The sequence below is a fragment of the Ischnura elegans genome, chromosome 4 (assembly GCF_921293095.1).
Source record: "Ischnura elegans chromosome 4, ioIscEleg1.1, whole genome shotgun sequence".
Lineage (NCBI taxonomy): Eukaryota > Metazoa > Arthropoda > Insecta > Odonata > Coenagrionidae > Ischnura > Ischnura elegans.
Genome location: NC_060249.1, coordinates 25,762,371 through 25,785,497, shown reverse-complemented (window position 1 = coordinate 25,785,497; position 23,127 = coordinate 25,762,371). Strand labels below are relative to the sequence as shown.

The 23,127-nt window shown below is 36.6% G+C and overlaps 1 protein-coding gene across 1 annotated transcript in view; it reads left to right on the top strand.

The window, feature by feature from the left end:
- The window catches only part of LOC124157310, a 147,815-nt gene that overhangs the window by 110,906 nt on the left and 13,782 nt on the right, over window positions 1-23,127 (top strand). The window contains exons 9-12 of the mRNA XM_046531933.1: window positions 10,728-11,028; window positions 11,113-11,356; window positions 20,149-20,327; window positions 22,376-22,506. Coding sequence (XP_046387889.1) covers window positions 10,728-11,028; window positions 11,113-11,356; window positions 20,149-20,327; window positions 22,376-22,506 — 855 coding nt within the window. The remainder of the gene's footprint in view (window positions 1-10,727; window positions 11,029-11,112; window positions 11,357-20,148; window positions 20,328-22,375; window positions 22,507-23,127) is intronic.

The following is a 23,127-nucleotide window of genomic DNA, read 5'->3' as shown; positions in this document are numbered from 1 at the left end:
GTAAAGTGGCTTTCGTGTGTGCTTTACATAAATGCCTCGTCATGGCTAATGGCGTTTTAAGTGTGAGGTCGATCAGGAGTTTTTTATGCGAAATCCGACCTTGAGGGAAAGGTTACGGTCGAGGAAAAAGTCTTTTTAGATGTTGCGTAGGTGGCATGTGTTTTATTATTAAAGGGAAATGTGGCTCTGTTAAATATAGGCCCTTTAAAAAAATCACCTTTTTTCGTACATTTGATGTTTTATCAGTACGAAATTTAATGGATCGACAAACAATTCTTCGTTGTAACTTTGTCGTTTCCTTATATTGGAGATTTCACTTATAGAATGTATTGATTACTATCGTTTATTCTACAGTAAATGTTGTGGCCCTTAAAATCAACTTTTGGAAAAATGTTTTTGTAGAGGAGTTCTTAGGAATTCTCCATTGACTCCATTCCCTAAGAACAGCGACGAAAATAGAATACTCTATAATAATTTGGAAGAACGCGTAACTTCTTCATTCAATGCGATAACGTCACAATTGCTGCCAGCAATTTCCGTGGGCGAGCGATTAAGACCAAGGTGGCAATGAACAGAAAAATGTCGGCATTTGAGGGCTACGTGGACGACTAAAAAGAGGTTTTCACGAACACTAAAGTGAATTTTATTGATTGCTCTAGCAAAGGCAATCATATATGACGGCCTGAAACTCCGACCATCTGATAATATTTATTAACGAAGTTTCACGAAGTGCCATTACCTACTTTTCATGCAAAACAGTATATTCGCGTATTTTCTCTAGACCTTACCCGCGAATTCAAGGACGTTAAAATGTTTGTAAGCTTAAATTTAAGGAAAAATTGCCATTATTCGAACTTTTTATTCCTATTAATACCAATCAGGTCTCATGTCTCTCAGAGCATTTATATTCGTCGCATTGAGCCAAATAACAGAAATAATGGTGAAGAATGTGCGAAATGTACTGCTTGATGGATTTTTAGTTATGTGACAAACATAAAAATTTATGCCATGCATAATCAGTAGCTGTGCAGCGGACATTATTGAAAACTGATCAAAATGCGTCCAAAAAGGTAGTATATAATGCAACCGCGTGGGTTTGTTGGTGATGACAACAGTTTCGCTGGCACTGCTGCCAGCGCCATCATCTTCGACCTGAAGACGCTGGCAGCAGTGCCAGGGAAACTGTTGTCATCACCAACAAACCCTAGCGGTTGCACCGGAAACATGGAGAAATTGGAACCTGAACACCGCGGAAACCTACGTAGTCACAAGGTAGTAATAAGCTGTTTCGGTAAGTAATCGGATTACTTTTAATGATTACTGTTGCTGTTATTTGTAATTGTAACGATCACTTTTTACAAAACGTAATTTTTTGTAATTTACTTCTTACAGTGAAAGAGGAATCGTTACTTACTAGTAATCGATGATTAATTTACCGATTCCACTGATTTGGGTACAGTTAATTAGAGTCCCTGAGTAACAAAATTTTTTCTTTTTGGTTCAGATATATGTTGATTCAGCAGTTGTAATTGTTACATCAGGTTGGTTTCTATCCTCAGTGGATAACCTTACAAGTATTTATTGTAATTGTATCGGTAATATAATTGATTACTTTTTGAAATCGGTAATTTGTACTATTAATTGGTTGCTCCCTTTTGCAATGTAACTGTAATTGAGTTTTGTGCTAGCTTGAGCACGTTTCTTTTATTACTCAGTACTTTTACAAACACTGGAAATATTAAGCTTCAGTGGAGCGGACAGGGGTCTCGAATATGTAATCCCTAGAGAAACGTGAAAATCGCACTTTCATTTTTATTTTATCGCACTTTCAATAACAGTTTATCGCATTTTGTAGCGTCTATTTTTTATTTTCATAATGAGGTAGATGACGATAAAATGTAGTGAAACACAGTGATATGATAAAATACAGAATATTTTAAATACTTATGTTGTAGAACAAATTAAGGAATAGGACATATAGTGGCGGAGGTGTAGCTTGCCCTCGCTCACTTGTAGTTCGCGGCCACGTAGAGTCCCAGCCAACTAGCAGCTGGCCAGTCGCTCACATGCTTTAAGCGGTGAGTGTCGGCGGAGCATTTAAACTGCGCTCGGCACAAAATTTACGAATTTTTCCGTCGAAAAGGCGAATTTGCGTAAAAATATCATAAAAGTCCAGTATCATCGCATCTATGTCGTATTTATTTGCGCACATCGCATTTGCGATATTCACGCATCTCTAGTAATCCCATTGGTCAAATGAGACCGTCGCAGCGCGCCATTGTTTTTGTGGCGTCGTGGGGCCACGCACGTAAATTTCGCTCTTTCGACCCATCCATTATGTATTCAAAGCGCTCGATTGTTTTCCGAAGTAAATCGCTTTCGAGAGCCGCGATGGGATGGTTTGCTTTCGGTATCGGAAACACGGTTGTGCTTCGGGGAAAGAGCGAGAGATGGCACGAGCATCGTTTTCATTACGGAACGCGACTTAAAGCTTTCCCGTGTGTTCGCAGTTTAACCATTGACCTTTGCGTTGGTAGAGTCTTTAATCAATCTTATTTTAATTTTAGTTATAATTGGTGTATAAAATTTGGAATACTTTGAAGAAGTGGAATGGTTGCACCGCTAAAATGGCTCCCATAAGACAAAAAGTGAATGCATTTTATTCAAACTTTGGAAAATATGCCTGTTGATTCATTAATGTTGTAACATAAGATCATTTTATTCAGGAGAATCACTCTCAATGTCATTGTGATGGCGATACCTTCCTATATATTCGATCCCCGGGCTATGGCAATCGGTGAGGGGTGAGCTGCAACATGAGGAACAAGATTATTAATGGCATGTCTATTATTCTCTCACATACGAAATTAAGTGAAGTATGATCTAAGGATTATTTTAGAGCTCTAAAATGTAAGTAGCCCGTACGAAAATAAAAAAAATGAGTAATTTTGAATATTGCTGTGACGCTTAACGTAATCACAGGCATCATTTATTTAGTTATTTGAACCGGTTTCTATCACTATTATTGGTTTCCGATTCGATATTTTTACTCTCGTTGAGGTGGGCTATCTTGCTCTACCGTGAAGCCTTCTACGTAAATTTTACTGGCGAAGTGAGGCCAAAAATATTCACGTTCTTTGCGCTCCAACCAATGACAGACAATGGAGAAATGGTCGTAATTGCGATGAATTTATCTCGCAGCCGTCGAGGCAAGAAGGGCGGGAAAGAAGTGTAGAATTGGTTTTGTCTTCAATGTCGAGACTTGCTGTATTTAGAAAAGTTAACTGTGGTATGTAAGGAATTCTCAGTATTTTTTCAAAAAGTAAAATGTTTATTGTTTGAAATCATTGAACTGGGAATTAGAGTATACACTAACATTTGCCCCTTGGATTAAATTTAGGATATTATTACACCTACGGGATTGCAATTCCTTACATATTTTGACCGTCAAGGATGTTCGAGTCATATACCAGCTTCGGTGGGTATGATTATTTTAGGATAACACAGCAATAACGTCTATAATGTACAATTTAATTCTTTAATTCACCCTGAATGAACGAAAAGATTCATTCGTCAGTTACGTATGGTATAGAGAATCAGTTGAGTTGGTGCATACCTACTACATATTTTAATCCACTGGTGCAATTTTGCAAACGCAAATTCCGAGAAGGTGAAACACATGGTAGCTGAAAGCTAGATAATACTTGCAATTCATGAGTGTAAAGAGAGGCTATCGTAATGGCTCTTCAAATGTTGAATCATCCACTACAATAGTAATGTAAAGCTTTTTTTTTTGGATTAAAGTCAAATATTATTACAAGATCTCAACACCATTTATTGCCCTCGTTGAATTCATTTGTTCGACTCCTTAAACCATCAAGATTCGCCTCTTTGTAAGCGAAAGTATTGTCCGATAACTTGTGATGACGCTTCTCCAATTCTACAAACCTTATGGTTCCTTTGCCGTATTTCATCACATCTATCTTAGGCGTTTTTTCCAATGAGAATTCACCTCATTGGGACTCGGTATAGTGCCATTGATATTGCTTAAATTTTAATAATTATGATCAGTTGTGCTGTGTTGTCATGTTTTGCTGCGTTGTTTTCCACCAATTTCTTTGTCCACCGAAATATAATTGTGGCCCAGTCAGTTAAAACGAGATCATAGCTCCACTCAGGAAAACGTCATTTAAAAGATTAATATTTTGATTTTGTTATTTACTTACTCGTACACCACATGCACTAAATAAAAGTAATTGAAAATGCATTATTCTCTCATGAACTGGGCTATATATTGTGGGGTATATTCGTGAAGCGGAACCTAAAATCTGTAATTAGTAACTAGTAGTAGTTCAAAAGTCGTCTTTCTCATTCCGTCGAAGAGGCATATCAATATAAGTTTCGAATATAGATGGCTCTAACCAGAAAAGAAAAACGGCACCTTCAAAAAATTCTTCTATTCCAATTAAAAATGCCAACGGCGAAAGCGGTCAGTCCTTTAAAAATTATTAGCATTTTTTTTTCATTTATCTGTTAACTTGTAATTTTATTTGTGTGATGTTTTTTTATTGACTTATTTTTATAAAAATATAGCAATATTTTACGCAAGTAGAAGTTATATCTAAAAGATAAGAAAAAGTTAACGTTCATGTGATTTAATGCCATCCGTTGTGTTAATGCAAGTACACTCCGACATTTGCCCCTTGGAAACTTCGAAATTCAATGTTCTCGAAACATATACTTGATGATGTGCGAAATAAGTGGTGGAAAGTCGAAGTACTTTGGAAGAGTAAAGCGGTTGAGAGAATTGAATTAGTCTGCGTTACCATGACATTTACTTTTCGCATCCGCATCATTTACCTTTAGCTTGCGCATTTAACAATACCGCATCGGCAAATTTATGTTTCGGCGTTAATTCATCCGAAGATTTCAGTTTTCAGCGGGGAATTGTTGATAATTTCATAACTGGATAGATTGAATCACAATCGCTGGATTTACCAAAATCAAGACTGATTTTCCTGTGCGAAAAAGACATAAATATAAATGTAATAATTACTTATAATGAATAACGCCTTGGAGTATAGGTCTGGGCCTATGGATTTGAGATGAAGAAAAAATTTATTCATTCAATAATTACTTTCAATAATTCACAAAATATAGAGTATTACATTAATTTCCAGTAAAGGGTCACTAATAAATGTGAAATTATTCGCTATAAATTTCATAACATGTACTTCTAACATATTACAGCATCAAAGAATTAATACACATTTGAGCCGAGAAATGTAGGCATTGTTTTTTAAACAAACGGTTATTATTGTCGATACTTACTTTTATCCTGTGCTTTACTCAACGGTAAAAATTATTGCTCTTATTTACTGTGCTCATGTCTAAGGGCTCGCAAGTTTTTGTTAATTCAAATAAATATTTTTTGTGACTCCGCCTTGATTTCCCTACCTTTGATAATTAGAAGTTAAATTTTCCGATCCCCTCGTGAATTATTTCCCAGGAAGACTTTGCAGTGAAGTGTATGTAAAAAATTAAAAGCTTGTCTGCAGCCGTGGACCCCTAAATTGGCTTCTCATTGGGCCGCAGCCAGGAATCGCTGCCGTCAGTGATTGACTCATGAAAAAGCGTCGGTCATCCAAAGGGAATTTAATCCAATGTATTGCGACATCCCGACCATTCGCCGCTCGACTTTGAGCGTTTTCAAAAGCGCCAACAGTGTGTTGAATTGATCTCAAGTTCACTTGATGATGAAGGATGACGATCTTGTACGGCAATATTAAGAAAACTACCTCCAACCGGAAAGGATACATCTAGCCGGCTCTGCAGGGGGTTTTAGGAGGAATCTGAAATGATTCAGGAGGTGGTATGGGAGACAATTTTGGTCTGATAAAAATGGGGTTGCAACTCGTTAGTTACCTACCTACTGTACTATGGCAAAGCAATAACATTTTTGGATGCACTTAGGAGTTACTATGAAAACGGTTTTTCTTGGGTATCCAGCCTTTTCGACATTTTATTTAATACTCTGAATCTTTCAGGACATTTAGTAATTAACATTGGATAAAAATATACGATTTTAATGGTGTAAAACAATTAATATTTGAGCTGGATTTTACGAAAGCTTTTAGTGAGTAGTAGTGCGCAATCATACCATTTTTAGATTATTTTTATTTTTTCAAGCAATAATTAATATTGCTCAATTGGTTAATCCAAAACTCACCCTAAGTAGCCAGTTTACAGTAGAATTTAAAATAAATATATTGTGTAGAATATTGAGTTTCATGCGTGAAATTAGAAAGCAAGTAAAATTATTTTAAATTCAAACAAGGAAACTAACTATTTTTAACAGCAATTAATTAAACTCAACATGTAATATAGCTACAACGCTGTCGTTATGTTTCGTATTGCGAAGTCTCTTTCCTTGTTTTCCACGAATATTTTCATCGTATTACTAGTAAAGAGAGAAAGAATTAGCTTGTGAGAAATGGGGCTAGATTAGCGATGGAGGTAATTCGGATGGACTGCTCCGAAAGATGAATTAGATGATGTGTGAGTAAACGGCTCCCCTATGGCCACTCATCACGCGGAAAGGGATGAGGAGGCGAGGGTAGTGAATCCAGGTCATTAATGGGCGTATCCCGATTTTCGACCGATTGATGCGTGTAGGAAATTTAAGTGCAGGCCCGGGAACTTTTCGTCCGGGGTGGATTTCCAATACGTCGGCCCACTTTCATCCATTAGCGGAGCTGATGTGTTTTGGATACCGGCCAAGAAGTCAAACTCGGAAGGGCAAACGTTATGGTATTAACGCGAACTCCGTCATTCTATTGAGAACGCTTGGTCGGTGTTAAACACCGGTTGAAACTCTCTGGGATGAGTTTGACTGTCTTGGCTGCGATTGACACGTTTTTTCTCATTAATTATGATTTTCTACAGATATTATAAATTTGTACACTATAATTTCATTTCGAGAGCTGAGACGTGTCCTTGAGTGGAGCTCATGACAAAACGCATTGGATGGAGAATTTTATTGAAGTAAGTTTCGTGGACTTTGATATTACTTACCTAAAGAATGTCAGTAATGATATGAATAATAAAATCGAATGCTCCTGAAACAATAGTTAATAGTGATATCGTACACGGCTTCATTTTCGATTAAAACCTAGACTGATGATCAGTAGTTTTGGATGTGTATTAGATTGAATAACATACCACACCACGTGATAATACACGACATTTTCCTTTAAAAAATGAAAGTATGGCTTGAGCAAAATTGCTAGGAAGTTTAAAGATACGTATGGACACACTATAAACGGAAACAGGGCAGAAATTTTCGTTGTTGGAAGTGGTGAAATACCAGATATAACATAACTTGAAAAAACATATGCGTAAATGGAGTAACCACAAAAAATTGCGTGACAGTGATAATCGATAAAAGCAGAAATAGTTACAAGTGATAAACAACAGAATTACGACAGAAAGGACTATCATAAAATCTGTAAATTCTACTTTACGGCACCAAAGTATTAACAGAAAATCGACAGTAAGGATGTATAAAGCAAAGGTAGAAAGTGTGGGGCAGTAGTATAGGAAAAGTAGGAAAAAATACAGAAATAGGTTATTGATGACTGAAAGAGATTACATAAGCAGTTGCTGAATGAGTAGACTTCATAAAGTTAGAAATGATGCAATAATGAAGATGATGGAATTGATAAAAGATATATTTGATGAGGTAGAAAGGAAGCAAGTACTCCGGCGTGGTCATGTGTTACGTATAGGATGGATGGAATCAGATGGACCAACCAAGAATTCCGAGGATTGGGACCTCCAGTAAAATTGAAAATTGTAAGGTCAAGAGTGAATTGGAGACAGAGAATACAGGGAGCAATGGAAATAAGCGGAATGAGGGAAGATGTCATGGCAAAGACATATAAATGGATTAATATATTTTTTTAATTCATCAATTAACATTATGGCGTTTTTTTTATTACAGTTTTATTTTATTAATAATCCAAATCTTATTTGTACATCGGCTAGCATCACTTTTATGCCTAGATAAAAATGGATTTTTGTTAAGTACACGTTGAGGAAAATATTGGAGCGATATTTTCTAATGTTAGTCGAGTGAAGGGAATTGAAATGAAAGAACCGCTTAAAATGTTTGCAAAAACATCTTTCTCCTTATGGCGTTGGAATATGAGTGCCATTGAAAATTTTGTCTATGTATGGCTAAAATCGCTACTATGTCTAGATTAATTTATCGCTTCATGAAAATAATGTTCAGGAAAAAATAGGCCCGACGTTTTTGAATGGCTGTGGATAAAGAAAAATTTTAGCATCATCAATCTGAAATATTTGTGAAAAACTGAAACTCAGTTGAAAATGCCCCAGTCCTAATATTTTGATATGTATTAAAATTAATATTTTAAGATACTCTTGGTAATGTTGTAGCGAAAACGAAACTCGTTGAACGGAATCATGTTTTTAAAAATGTTGTGCATTGTCTAATGTAGTCAATATTAATAATTTACATCAAATCGTACCCGAAATAATGCACGAAAATTCTAATATCTTATTAATGTGTGCTTTTGTGTTTACGGATATTTATTTTGCTAAAAGCTTCTGTCTAACGTAATCAAAATGAATAATTTCCACTAATTTGTACCACAAATCATGCACAAAAATCCTAATGCTCTAATGCTGTGTGCTTTTGCGTTTACCAATGTGCTTAATATTAACGAAATTTGCACGAAATTTGATTCCTGCGTAATTATCGGGGTGGTAATCTCACTTGGCGCGAGTTTTATTTCGGAGAAATTTATACTACCGCTAAGCGCTCCTCCCGTGTGATTCATGGCTCGAATCATCGCTGCCGCTGATTCCGCTTCCGTGCTTTTGTCGTAAATCTTTCGGATGAGGCTATTGGCGGAAAGGAGGAGGGTCGCGTTTATATTTCGTGAATTATGGTCGGCGGGTTCGCGCCGTTAGCAATTGCGTTTTAATATATAACGTTCGATCTGATGACTACGGAGAGGGTGGTTAAAAATTCGATAGGGAATTGCGAAAGAAAGCTTTAGACAATCGAATGGAAAATAATCGAATGAAATGGGAATCGAATGAAGTTCAGAGCCATGTGATGTGTTGTATCTTTATTATCATCAAGGCTTGTTCCTACATAAGCGGTTACTTTGAATGAACATTTAGGTTGACAGAACTTGCATTCATTTTTGATGTCTCATCCATCAATAGCGGGTGTTGGCGTGGCTTCCATTTTCAGTTCTCGAAATAAGAATAAACGAAAGGTGCCTACGTAGAAACTAAACAGCTAAGGGCATAATTGAGATCTCCAAAAGCTGAATGAATAAAATTTATTAAATGCTCTGGATATATACTTCTTACAGTCAGGCCGCATTTTTACCCTCTGGTTTCTGGCTTTTTCCATCTACCACAGCACCATTGTCCTCGTCCTTTTTCTATTACATGTTCCTATCCCTTTCTTTCCTTACCTCTGAATTTATATGTATCTTATGAAGAAAAAATATACTCATTTTTTGAGCAACATAAATAAGAAAATCAACATTTTGTTAATGATATAGTGAAAAAATTAAATATAAATTAATACAATATTCACCATTTAAAAGGCTGAATATTTCGGAAATCATTGAAAAAATTTATCTGCATATTTTTTCTAAGTTAACAATACAAGAAGTGCCCTAAAATACTATTATTAAATATGCTCACACAACTACTGCATTATAAAATAATTTCACAATTTAGTGGTGAGAAAGTAACACATTGTGATATTTCATCTTAAAACTGGGGTCAGAAGCAAAATATTTTATGTTTTTGAGCGGGATGTTCAAGATATGATACGCAATGGCAAAAAAATTAAAACGGGAAACGGTAAGAGAGGAAACAAAAACCTCGTGTACACTCTAAATTGAAATCCTAACACATATTTTTTCGTAAGTACTGTAGTTAATGAAAATAAATTTTTCAATCGAACTTTAAAAATGTTTACCAAGCGAAACGAGTTACCAGCGTAAACGACAATTTAGCGACGCTCATTCGACGGGAGAACAAAATATTTAGGATACCAGAAGCCCCATCCAGTGAATAGGCTGCTAGACACCTCAGTTGCATTTAATCCGGATTTTTTATTAAATAGCATCTTGTGAGTTCCTACTTTCGCAAACTCTTGCCATGAATGCTGAGAAAATAATCTTCCCGGCATATTCTGTAGTCTAGCCACTGATATTCAAACGTACGGGCCGGAGGGCCGGGCCGGAAGCGGTCACTTACTCAACTTCCAAACAATGTCCTTATTTTATTACATTAGTCAGACATCCTTCTTCCATTAACTCCTATGCCAAATTTGTTCCAAATTTTGATCCTTTTTTTCATCCCTCATCCATTTTGCACAATCACTATCGTAATTTTCCCCCTATTTCTCACACCACCCGATGAAATTTACTATTCTTTGTTATTTATTTGTAAATACTGGTGAATATTTTTTTCAACATCGGTTACGTTGCTTAATATTATAAAATTGTTTCTCCTGTTATTGTAGTCCTCTGTAATTGGCCTCGTGCTGTTTTTGGACTGGATTAAATAAATATAAGACGTCATCCGAATTTGAGCATAAGTCCACAAATACAGAATAACTCCTCTGAGGTGGATAATTTTGTAAAATTATGCTTCATCTTTTGCATGGACAGAGGCGACGCGGCCGATGACGTGGACGGGGCGGCTGGCGCTGCCCTCGGGACTGCTCTGGCGATCGTGGCCGCCGAAGGCAGCGAAGGAGCGACGGCGGAAGACGCCTCGACGGACACCAAACCCGCTCCTGCTGGGGGAGAAGAAGAAATAGGCCTTGCAGCGCACCCCAACGTACCCGAGGGTTCGGAAGGACCAGAGGCGGGGGCCAAGGTAGAGAAAGCGGAAGAGGAAGGAATGGCGGAGGAGAAGGATAAAGGAAAGAAGGGAGAGAAGGAGGCGAACAACGAGATGCTGAAGGAGGTGGGGAGGGAAAAGGAAGGGGAGGGGGTGGATGTAGTTGGGGAGGGGGAGGAGAAGAGGGACGAGGGGAAGGAGAAGGTGGAGGAAGAGGAAGAAGAAGGAGATGGTGGAGTTGGAGGAGCGGTGGTGGAGGGAGACGGGAAGAAGGAGGTGGAGGTTGTGGAGGTGGAGGGCAGAGTGGAGGGAGCGGGTAGTGGGGAGGGATCCAAGGGTGCAGCCGTGGTGCAGGAGGAGCGGCAGGAGAAGGAGCAGGAGGCCCCACCGAAGGCTGACCAAGGCGAAGCAGACGTCCGGCCGAGGAGAGAGAGCAACTGCGGAGGCGCCGCGCGTGAGTTGCTTCCCATTTTCCATATATGTTTCCGCGAGCGGTAGTTCCCAACACTTAACAGGTCTCTCTCTTTCATCTACGCCTCAATTTACGAGTGGCGAGGGATGTTATGACACCAGCCGTAAACAAAAAAGAAGGAATTGCGCGTATGAAATTCTGCCTTGCATTTATCAAAGTCCTTTATTCTTGGGGGGAGAATCATATTCCTATTCGTATCCGTTCGGTAAAATATATTTCTTAATTTATTCTTTCTGTTGGGCCTGCAAGTATACGGTGGTTCTAATATGATGACACGATACGTGCTTGGAAATTCATACAAAACGTTTATTTCAGTTCATATAATTCGGCCTACATTGCGACTTGTATTTTATATAAACATAACAAGAGGATATTTAACGTAATTTACCGTTTTTTCCTTGTATGCTAATAGAATTTTGAGGTGTTTACTCTGTCTTCACCAAGGGGAAGTGTGAGCCATATGCATATAATCTATATCAATGGCTAAGTTCAAACAACACGTATCTCAAAAATAGCAAATTTTCAGGAGAGAAAAAAACGATGTTTTTTTAATTGTATAAAATTTTAATTGAAATTATAAACCAAATATACATAAAACTGAAAAAGAAGCATTCGTTTGCGAAACAAAGAGTTATTTTTTGCTTGAATTTTATTTTTTATTTACAGTATTAACTCAGACCGATTATATTTTGAGATACGTATTGTTCTATCTTCGCCATCGATATGCAATATCATCACATTCGAATCTCTTCATTTTCACATTCAAACTACATTGCAATCGGCCATGTTGGAAAGTCCCGGACAAACTTCACCTAGTGTTTACACATTCCCGTGCGTCGTGTACAGCGATCATCACTTCATTGTTTTGTGTTCAATGGGTACACCCGTAATATTTTTCCAGATTATCTGTATTCCAAGGTATTTTCAAGAATCGTTTTAGTGGTATATTCGATGCTACTTTTGAAGTATCCATTACCGATGTATTACTCAAATTGAATAGTTCCTCACCGAAGTACATTAGTTAGAGAATTGATTTTTGAGACTAGCGTTATTGAAATATATTTATAGGAAAGTGAAATTGGTGTTCATCTGACATGGATTTTATTGTTTAATCTTTGTTTAAAAAAATTCTTAGCTTTAACCTCCAAATGTTGATATCATAGTACAAACAGCTGTGAAAACAACGCTTAGGACAATATGTGTTCATGTGTAAATGCGACCGATGGATACAATTCAACCTATAATTTTGCCATTTTATGCAGCATATATTACATATCTTATTCTCGTAGGCAGCAGTCTCTCAATAACCAGGTAATCGTGATTTATTTGGTATTCTTTTATTAGAATGAGGATTCTTTTAAGTATTCCAACCAATTCAGAGAGTGAGATTTCTGTCAGTGAGATTTATTAGGAACCTCTCAAAATAGTTGAATTTCTTCTTCATACCCAATGCAAAGGTGAAAAAAGGTATTATCTGACTGGATAGAATATGGAATTCAAGTTATGAACTGGTTAATGTCAGCCTCTTCCGATAATTTGATACCAAACAGGGTTCTTGTGTGAATTTTTGTAGGTTATATTATTCACAGAGTTAAACGTTTAGCAATATAAGGTCAAAATTAAAATATTTCAAAGAGAGTACACAAATACTATTACCCTCAAATAATTGTTTTGGTATTTTTCAAATTATTTGTGAAAATTTATTATTATTAGAGTTGAAGTGGTTTACTGTTGGTTGTGTGGGTTACTGTTAATGTCGGTTGCCTTTGCTCGGCCACCATATCGAGCACTTCGTCGTTCCTCCTCCTCTCCGTCCACTTCACCTCTTAAATTCTTCTTCAGACCCACATTTCGAACACCCCTAAGTTTTTTTAATCATCCATCTTAAGTGTATATGTTTCCGCACGGTGAAGCGTACACTCCAGATCAGACTATTCAATTGAATTTCCTTTAAATTCTTACATAACGGTTCTCTAATAAGCTCCTTACCTATTTATGAGAAGGAATGTATAAATTGGTATGTATTTATTCGTGAAATGTATATTTTTACAATGTTTTTTAGTGAAAGACCTTATGTAATTGGCTGATTGCATAAGTATTTGTGCGCGCATTTGAAATGGCTAGAAAAATACGACATGCAAATTGAAATTTCCATGTTTATGTAGTAGCCTAGGAAATGCCAGGAGAGAGAGAGAGAGAGAGAGAGAGAGCGTTAAATATGTCTCCGTGAAAGGAATTCTTCCCTCGATAAGTTTTCTGTAGCCGTGGTAACTTAAGTAGCTCAAGTAGTCAATTTCAACATTGGAGATCTGAGTACCATTCCAATTGATTCACAAAAGTTGCCTAATTTAACGAAATTGTGAGGCGTCTGCTACAAGTTTTATTATTTTTTTCTGGAAAGTCAAAAATGATGATGTTAATTCCTGTAGAAAAAAGGAGCCCGCGTCTATTCTATCAAATCTGAATTCTGTTCAATTCAAGGAAATTGAAATCCCATAGAAGCCTACTCCTGCTGTATCAATGTATTCTTAGTTATATTATACATAAATTATTTTTAGTTTTTGAGTAAGATTTAAGATTGTATTCATTTGTAAAATTACGCAAAATTACCTAATCCAATGGGCTGCTAATTTTCTCAAAATTCATTAGCATATGATATTGTCCAGAAGAGGTTATAAAATAGAGTTATTAAATTGGATTTGTAAGGTATTGGCATTCACTTTTCTCTCTTTGAGAGCAAGAAAGAAAAATCATATTCTAAGGTAATAATGGATGCAGGAGGTCATCACAAGACGTCCACATTTCTGGAGTTATTTTTTGTTTCAGCTTTCAATGATTTTAGGGAAGAAATATCAATATATGCGTTCATGTTTTACATATTAAAATGTAGCTTTCTATTCATTTATATGCAGAAGTCCACTGTTTTCATAAGTTCAGAAATTAGTTTGGGCAAAACGTATAAATCAGTGTTTGGCCAACGCTCTTATTTCCATGCCCCTATTTATTCGATGCATTCTAAAAGTCTGTTTTCATGTGTATTGCGCAGTGCGTAATTCTCTATCTCAATTTACTCGCCCCTTCCGGAGGGATTTCGTCGGCTGTAATTCATCTGACTTCATTTAAAGCTTGAATTGGAATACATCCAGCGTGAATTTAATTTCCTGGGTCCGGAATTATGCCACATGTCACCTCTTTTTCGGATTTAGTGAACGAGAGTATTTTTTTATTTTGAGAAATTATTTAGACTCCTTTGTTTGAGTTTGCAAATGAAATCTACTTCAATCACGTAGTGGCGTGCAGAGATTAATGAAGAATTCGAAGCATTATTGCGCGCATGACTTAAAATCATTGAATAGAGGTACTTGTTATACGGCCTCCCCATTCGAGTAGGTATATGTTTATTATGGCATTTCGTTGGACTAGTTGAATTTTAATTTCTATAAAGTAAAATTGTTCGGCAAGTACTTTTTCCCGTATGCTAAGTTACTATGCCCAACAATGCTAAGTTACTGTGTCCAATGCTATATTTGGAGAGTAATGTAGCATAAACGTAGCATTGCTCTTCTGTGGAGAAAAATTTATTCCAAGTTTTACATTCATTATTGAGGGTTAGCTTTCTTTTTGCCGAGTGAATATAAGGCCATTTAGTATTCGACCGATACAGTAGAATTATTGTTATGATTGGGTATTTCAGCAGTTGGAAATGAAAATAATGATCATTCAAAATAATGATTCCTAAGGCTGAGCTTCCTTTCAACGTAAGACGATCTAATTGTTTCTGGATAATGTATGTGTTTCCAGTTCAGTCCAGCTTCCTTTCAACGTAAGACGATCTAATTGTTTCTGGATAACATATGTGTTTGCAGTTCAATGTTTTGCCGTTATTCATAGTAAACGATTTGAAACAGTTCTCACGCCGTATGTTATGGTTTTTTCAGCGCTGTGAAAAAATACTATGCCATGAAATTAGCTGCGGATCCAAAATCGTTTCTCAGGCTAAAAATTCGTTAGGTATACGATTCACGCAGGGTAGTAAATTTTCTTACGTAAAGCTTTTAGGCCAGATGCAGCTGAAAAAGGGAGTGCTCCAGTTTCTGTAAAGTTAAGAAATTTTATCCAAGGTTTTCGCAAAAGTTTGTCGTCCGTGCGGACGAAAGAACTTGGATGAAATGTGAACATGCATTCACTGCTGTCAATTCTAGCTCAGGGGTCCATTAAATGTAGCTCAAACTATAGCAGAACGTTCGCTGTTCGATGCACAGTCCATAGTAATTTTTTCCTTCCGATGAAAAGGCTTATTTCATCATTTTTTATGGATATTTAAAAAAATTCCATAGTTAATAATAATAATTAGAATTATAATACGCGATTTTCACTCATAAAAACATGTATTTTGTATTAAATACCCCAAATAATTGTAAATAATAAAGTGAAACACATGAAGATACATTTTGTACGAGTGATTTACGTGAACTGTAGGAATTATTGATGACGTTAGCTATGGTAATTTATAGGCATAGTTTAATCTTATCGTAACGAATGAATAGAGATTTGTCCACTTGAAATAAAGACTTGCTGCGGAGAAATATGTGTATTCCTCTAATATCCTTATGCAAATAACTGTTTAAGGGATATTAAAATTTGTCCTTGTGATCATGCATAAAAATACAATTTGTTAATGGTAGGTTATCTCTTTCAGATTTTGTTATCTTTTACAAAATCAATCCTTTTCCCTTTCAATCTCTTATTTTCCCTTTCCATTCCATTCAAATAGCTTTCTTCTCCATTTCTATTACGCTTATATTGGGAAAATGGGCATTTTGATCTATACAGTGCCATCATAATAAATTAAGTATAGTTCTTTACTTTTTTGTCGAAAGATTATCTCCATTCCCTAAGAAATTTACTTTGTTTTTATACTATAAATATATTTAATGCTAAATTTAAAGCAGCTTATGGTTGATTCGATTTTGATAAAGACTTTGAAAAATGCATTTCATGTAATTCTCATCAATTTAGTGAATAATAGCTAACTTTGCATTTTCACTTACATAAAATTTAGCTTTTGGTGGATATTTTAATGAACCTTAGCTGATTGGTTTGAAATATTCAATTAAAATATTAAATTATACTGGGTTTTGTAATTTTTGCTATCTTTCCTTTAGTACGTGGGAAGCGTAACATGTGAGCGACAACGTTATCGCTCTGATTAACTTGCAAACACCAATCATGTTTAAATTGATCGGTGTGTTTATTCAACCAGGCTACGGCTAAAATAATGGATACATAATGAGTCATTTTCAGTGAAGTGGCACAAATGGAATCAATCGTCTCGATGAACTATGCATTATGAATGGGAACTCAATGGGAAATCAAATCTGTCCCGCACGACGCATTGATCTTCATCATCAGTCAGTGGTTCGAAGATTGGTTTAACGCAGCTCTCCACTCATTTCTCTTTCTATCCAGTCTTTTAACGCTGGCATAAATATTTATATTACTTTTATTAACTACTCTTGTATTTCTTTGCTGTGTTTTTCATTGTTGGCCAGGAAATAATTTTAAATCCAAAATATTGCCAGCGTTTCGGCAAATTTATACACCTACATCAGGAGTCCAAGCGATTCTATGATAAAATAATTGAATGAGCAACAAATTTCTTTTCAAATCGACATACTGTAAAAGACTCTCATTTGGTTTTCTCACAGTAATCCCATAAGTTTCTCCTAAAATTGCTTAGCCGTGATGAAGGCGAAGAAGTTTTCCGAAATCTTGGAAAAATTCTGGATTAAACATTATTTCCTGACCATGACTCCAGATAAAAACATAGCATTGAAGTAATTCAACTCTTCTGTTTTTCATCGTTCATCACCTACAATGCGTTTCTTATCCGAGGTCTAATGTTGCCGTTTGTCCCTTCCACATGTCATTCTGAGATTACTTTATTCAGGCAATCGTGTATCGTATACTTTGTGCCGTCTATTTCCCAAGGATTGCTCAAGACTTTTCTCGTCAAACTGTGGTCCCCGTGGTTATTTAAGGTGCGTTTACAGTGTGTAACATGTTATATAAACATGTTATATGTAAAAAGTTACTTCTTACATTTATTTTATATAACATTTGTTTTATAAAAAGAGTCCAGCGGAGCCTAAAATGCACAAATAACATGTTACAGATTCAGTCGCAACCCACCCCCCGTCAACTGCCTATCCCCACCATGTGCCTCGCCTCTTTTCTGTGAAATGTTACACATTTTCCCACTTCGTGCGGGAAACCAAAAACTTGTTATGTAACACGAGTTGTTGTTTGGCAACACAATTGTACATGCAAATTGTTACACGGATCTGTGACTTTTTTGTAAAACATTTCATATGTAACTTGTCTATATCACATGTTACACAGTGTAAACGCACCGTTACGTTGAGGGCAGGGCAATGCCGACGCCGCGTCCACGATTCCGTTCCTACCCTTCCGCCATGGTGCCTTCTGCATTTCCAAGTGAAAGTGGTCGCTTTCGGAGAGGCTTTGGATCTTCAAAAGAACCGTTCAAGGAGTCATCCATTGCTCGACGCAACAAAAATGCCATGTTAGATATGAACCGTCCCCGTGGAAGTGAGCCATTACTCTTGTGCCGAAGGTGGTCACTTAAGGCGGTTTCACACTGTTAAATTCCGTTCAAGACTTGTTGACATTTAGAATAGATAAAAAGTCATGTCACTCGTTATGGCTGCGGATATATTGTCCAGAATGCTCTTGAATGCCATCAATTCCTTAAAATTCTTGTCTTCAACGGTTCTAATTTCTTTTGAATCTCGAATGGTGTTGAAGTGTTTTGACGAAAGCTAAGGCTTTATAGCCTTTCCAGCGCTACGTTGGTGATAGGATGAGTATTGAAATCATGGCCGTTAGGTCGAATCCCTTATTAAATTTTCCGAGGAGGAAAGGTGTTTATTTGAAGTGAGCTCCTCAGTCTACCACACAATGTAGACGAGAAGTCCGACTCTCTAAGAAAGTGGTACAAATTTGTAGCTTGTAGTAAAAAATAATTATAATTGTCTCGGTCACGCTTAATGTTATTCCATTTTCCATCATGTTGACTAACGTTATTCAAGTCAATTCAAGCTTTCTACAACAGTGTGATTCAAAATATTTGAACTTGATTCAAGATATTTGAACAATCACTTTTGGAAGACCGTCTCGAAATGATATTGAATCTCATTATAGCGCTCAGGTCAACTTGTTCCACTTCCTAAATCAAGATATCTCGAATTATACGAAATTTCCTTTAATGGAATTCCAAGCAATAATCGTACTTGGATAAATCCGTGACGCCTTATGTATTTGACTAGGAATTCGGAAATACTGGAAAAAGAACTGTCAGTCACCTCCTCCTAAAATAAACTAACCATATAATTATTCCAATTCCTTATTATCCGTATTTCCACTCGCATATATCAGCGGCTCGTTTTGAGTGCTAATCACGTCCCCCCGCAGTGATTGCTGTCGCCCTGTTGAACAATGGCTCTGATCTGCACATCTGAGCCTTCTCTCCCCCAGCGCGCTCAACAATCTGCTCGCTTTCATAACCCAAGCGCAAGATCTGCTGCGGCGTCGCTCCTGCAATTTGCTCACCCAATTACCGTCAGCACGTGCCCTCGGCGTCGTCTGTCTTCCCACCGGAGTGTGCATACGCGCCCCGCTAATTAACGCCACCTCCGAGGCCACCTTGAGGCCAGCCACAGCCTACTGCCCATACTTCACACGTCGCATCTCCGTGGACGCGGCAACTACTTCTCATACCAAGGCGATTCTCTTTCATATGCCTCTGAACTTTTCATTTCTACTTCAATTAATTTTTATTCACCAGTACTGGTAAAGTTAAAAATACCTGTAGTTTTATATGCGGAGAATATATTAACTGTATTTCCAGGCCCGACAGTAACGATAAATTAATAGAGATATATATTCTGCCATACCCATAAGCATGGGAATTACTTTTTCCTCCGAGCAATAAGTCATTAAGTTAAAATTATTAAGTTGGAATATTTCCTTTTCATTTATTGACAACTGGCGTCCTAACACCCCCTGCCACACGCCTATTGAGTCGGCCTACGGTTACGGTATGTGTAGATGTGCATGAAATACATTTTATATTTAATACGAACTTCTTTAACTTCCTCTTATTTCTAGTCCAACAACCCCTTCTTTATTTTATTTCATCACTAAGACAACACCTCAAAAAGAATGATTGAACTTGTAAATAAAATAAGAAATATGACCAATATTTTGCAAATGAATTAATACATTGAAGTTACTCTAGTTTTTAATTAATTAAACATTTGTTGCCATGAAATACGTAGAACAGCATACCACAGAATTGGGAAGAATTAGTTTTGGTTTTAGCTCACGTGATTATCTCCCAATTCCACATTTTCGTCCTTTTTTCACTTTTCCTTGCTTTTTCAGTAGATACGATACGTTTTAAGAACTGAAGCGGCGGATTTATTTATTTTGCGTGAAAATATTATTTGCGCTAAATGTTGGTCTGACGCGGAAGAAGAAATTATAGGTTTCGAATGGAATCTACTCTCTATTCGAAGTTAATTTGGTCATGTTTAGATGGCCAAAAGAAACACACATTTTCGTATAAGGTAGCTTTTGCGATCTTTCAAGTGGTTGCATTGTGTTAGTGCACAACTGTGAGATGCAGACGTGGTGCGGGAGAAGGGGAAATGCCTTCCAATTCAGATGCAAATGCCATTCATCAATTGCAGTGCCCATCGACCTGTCCCTGGGCCTGCTGGATATTGACGAGGAGTCGCTGAGGGAGAAGGGGTTGTCTTTCACCACGCTGCCGCTGGAGATTCCGAACAGCCCGCCTCCCAGGCCGAAGCACCTCTCCTGCTCCTATCCCAGCGGGGCCCTCCAACTCGCCCCGGACGAGCTGCAAGAGGTAAATAAAAAAAAAAAACCTACCAATATTTTTCCTTTTAAATCTACCCTTTCAATATGTTATTGCAAGTAAATTTGCGCTAATGTTTAAAGTGAGATCATTCCCCTTGAAATCTGATGGGGCACGAAATTTCCTAGTTACTAGACATTTGGAGAAATTGAAATTGGGTTATTTCTCAATTCCAAACATGAGTCACACAACCACAAATGGGTCTCAGATTTCGATCAAAATTAATCAGTGGGTTGTAGATTCACATGGAACTAAATACCACACCATTTTTGTTTATTTGACCTCTTGTTTTTATCTTTGTGAATATAAAATATTGATATTTTTTATGTTTACGCACATAAAGTTGTAATAAACTAAGTTATTAAAATTGTTAAAACAAAATTTTATGATATAATTGATCAAAATTGTTATAAATATTTTCCAAGTTATAATTTGCTCTGAATTGCGTTCGTGAGTGAAATTATATTATTCGTTGGCTCTATTTACTTCTCTTAAAGGATACAGGAAAAAATTTCATGTCATCATCTATTACTATTGATTTTACTGCGGTGCGCGCTTCGGGGTTATAGTATCGTATCCGTTGTACCAACATTGTTTTCTTCTCTTGCTATCAATGAATGAATTACCAAATGTTTTCCCATTTTTTTTACTGTTTTTTCATAGGTAGAAAGAGATCAATATTATACCCTTCCTATTTTAAATTCTCGAGATATTTTAACATTTTTCTCTAACTCAAAATAAGAATAATCAACTAATTATGCTTGTGGTCAAAACTTGAAATAGATGTGAATATGGTGCAAAGAGCCATAGATATATTTATTTCTTGAACAACGTTAGTGGCTGGTTGTGCATTCGAATTTAGGCGGAAGAACGGATAATCAATGCTATTAATCAATGTGGGGTATAATTAGGTGTGAGTATGATTTATTCCGGTGATACTCGAATACCCTCATGATACCCAAATAACATCTTATTGCCATGGAATGCCTAAAAAAATCACAATTCCAAAAAAATCCTTTCGTTGCAACAGCGATCATTAATGTTATAATATGTAGTTGCGCAGGTAAAAGTCTTGCATAAGCTTCTTTGGTGCATGGAATTCAAAGCATTTACGCATTTTCGTCTGAAGATTTTCACAGCTTCTTTAATGTATGTTGGTGGTGGTTCTCGGCTATTGCTGTGTAGATAACATTTTCACTCAACGTTTCACTCCTCCTACTGGGAGCGTTATCAAGAGAATGAAATTTTTTTCTCCATTCTCTTGATAACGCTCCCAGTGGGAGTGAAACGTTGAGTGAAAATGTTATCTACACCGCAATACCCGAGAACCACCACCAACATTTACGTATTATTATGATTATGTTTAGTTACGTCAATGTGCTATTATTAAGTGGTGACTTCAAAGTCCTGAGTATGCCTTTGATACTGGATTGAGAGCTCACCTCCATCACATCAGAAACGCGAGCCGTCTGGCCGGAAAACATATTGACGACTCCAGGTCTGACACAAATACTACGTAGCACTTCCAAAGCCTCGTTAATTTGACAAGGAAAGAGAGAATAATTTAATCTGAAATGATTGTTTAGCTTAAATTCCTCCTTGAATTAAAAGAATATGGCAAAAAGGAATTTAGAATGAACCACAGGAATCGAATGTATACTGCGTTTTATCGTTCGTATTATTTACGTTTGAGTCATTGTTGCCATGGTATAATCAACAGTCTCAGCTGAGCTTCTGCAAGCTATTGGTTTCAATGTAGGAAATATGACGTGAATTCAAAACAGGTTCAATACTCCCTCATGCCCGTCCTTGTGTTTCTCAAAATTTTTTTGATGATGGCTGGATTAGAGAAAATCTTATACATCGTCACTACGTGTGGTAGTATCATGAATCTTCAATATCTCATATTCAGTTTTTTAGATAAAAGAATACTATGACAGGCATGTATGATTTTTTTGGTGAGTTGACTTTTTGTGAATTATTAAATTTTAGTAATTTTTAAATCGTTACTTTCCTGATTGTATGCTCCTGTTTTTCAGGACCCAATGTCAGCTACGTTCGTCGTTCCTCCCCTAAACCACAAAGGAGGCGATGCCACAACCCCAGGCTCAACGATCCCAAGTGCACCATATGGATCAAAGTATGCCGGCCAAACAAGGAATGGAAAAATGTGAGTAGATAGAAATATCGAAGAATTTTTAGGCATGCACGTCCTTATTGAAAGGCTGTAGTTAGCTATAAAAATAGTTTAGTCATTCAGGTTATTTAAGATCTGTATGTAATGTTTTTACGACTTTAAGATATGGCGTAGTATTGAGTCGAAGTATTATCGTAATTCTAATGTAATAGCGATTTATTTGTCATGGTGAACATAAGTTCATTTCTTGATATTTCGAAGCCTTTAAAAGATATTTTATCAGAAAAATTTGTGATGTAAGAAAAGAAAATATCGGTATTTCATGTTTTTGTAAATATATCGAATGTCGAAACAGCGCATTATTATCTCCGATTGCGGAAGTGTTCTTGTCTCAAAATTTTCCCGAATCGTAACGTTAACGACTAATGTGGCGAACTATGAATATTTGAATACGCAAAAGAGATACATAAGGCAAATATTTTTCAATTTTTAATTAAGGTAACAGCTTCTAATTTTCTTCCAAGTGCAAAGCTTGCTGACGTTAGGTTTTTATTTCTATCGTTCGTAGTTGATTCTTCTTTTGTTTCTGCTTTTAAATTTGACTTGCAATATTTTGCATAACGACACTAATGCCTCATTTTAAATTGTTCCGGC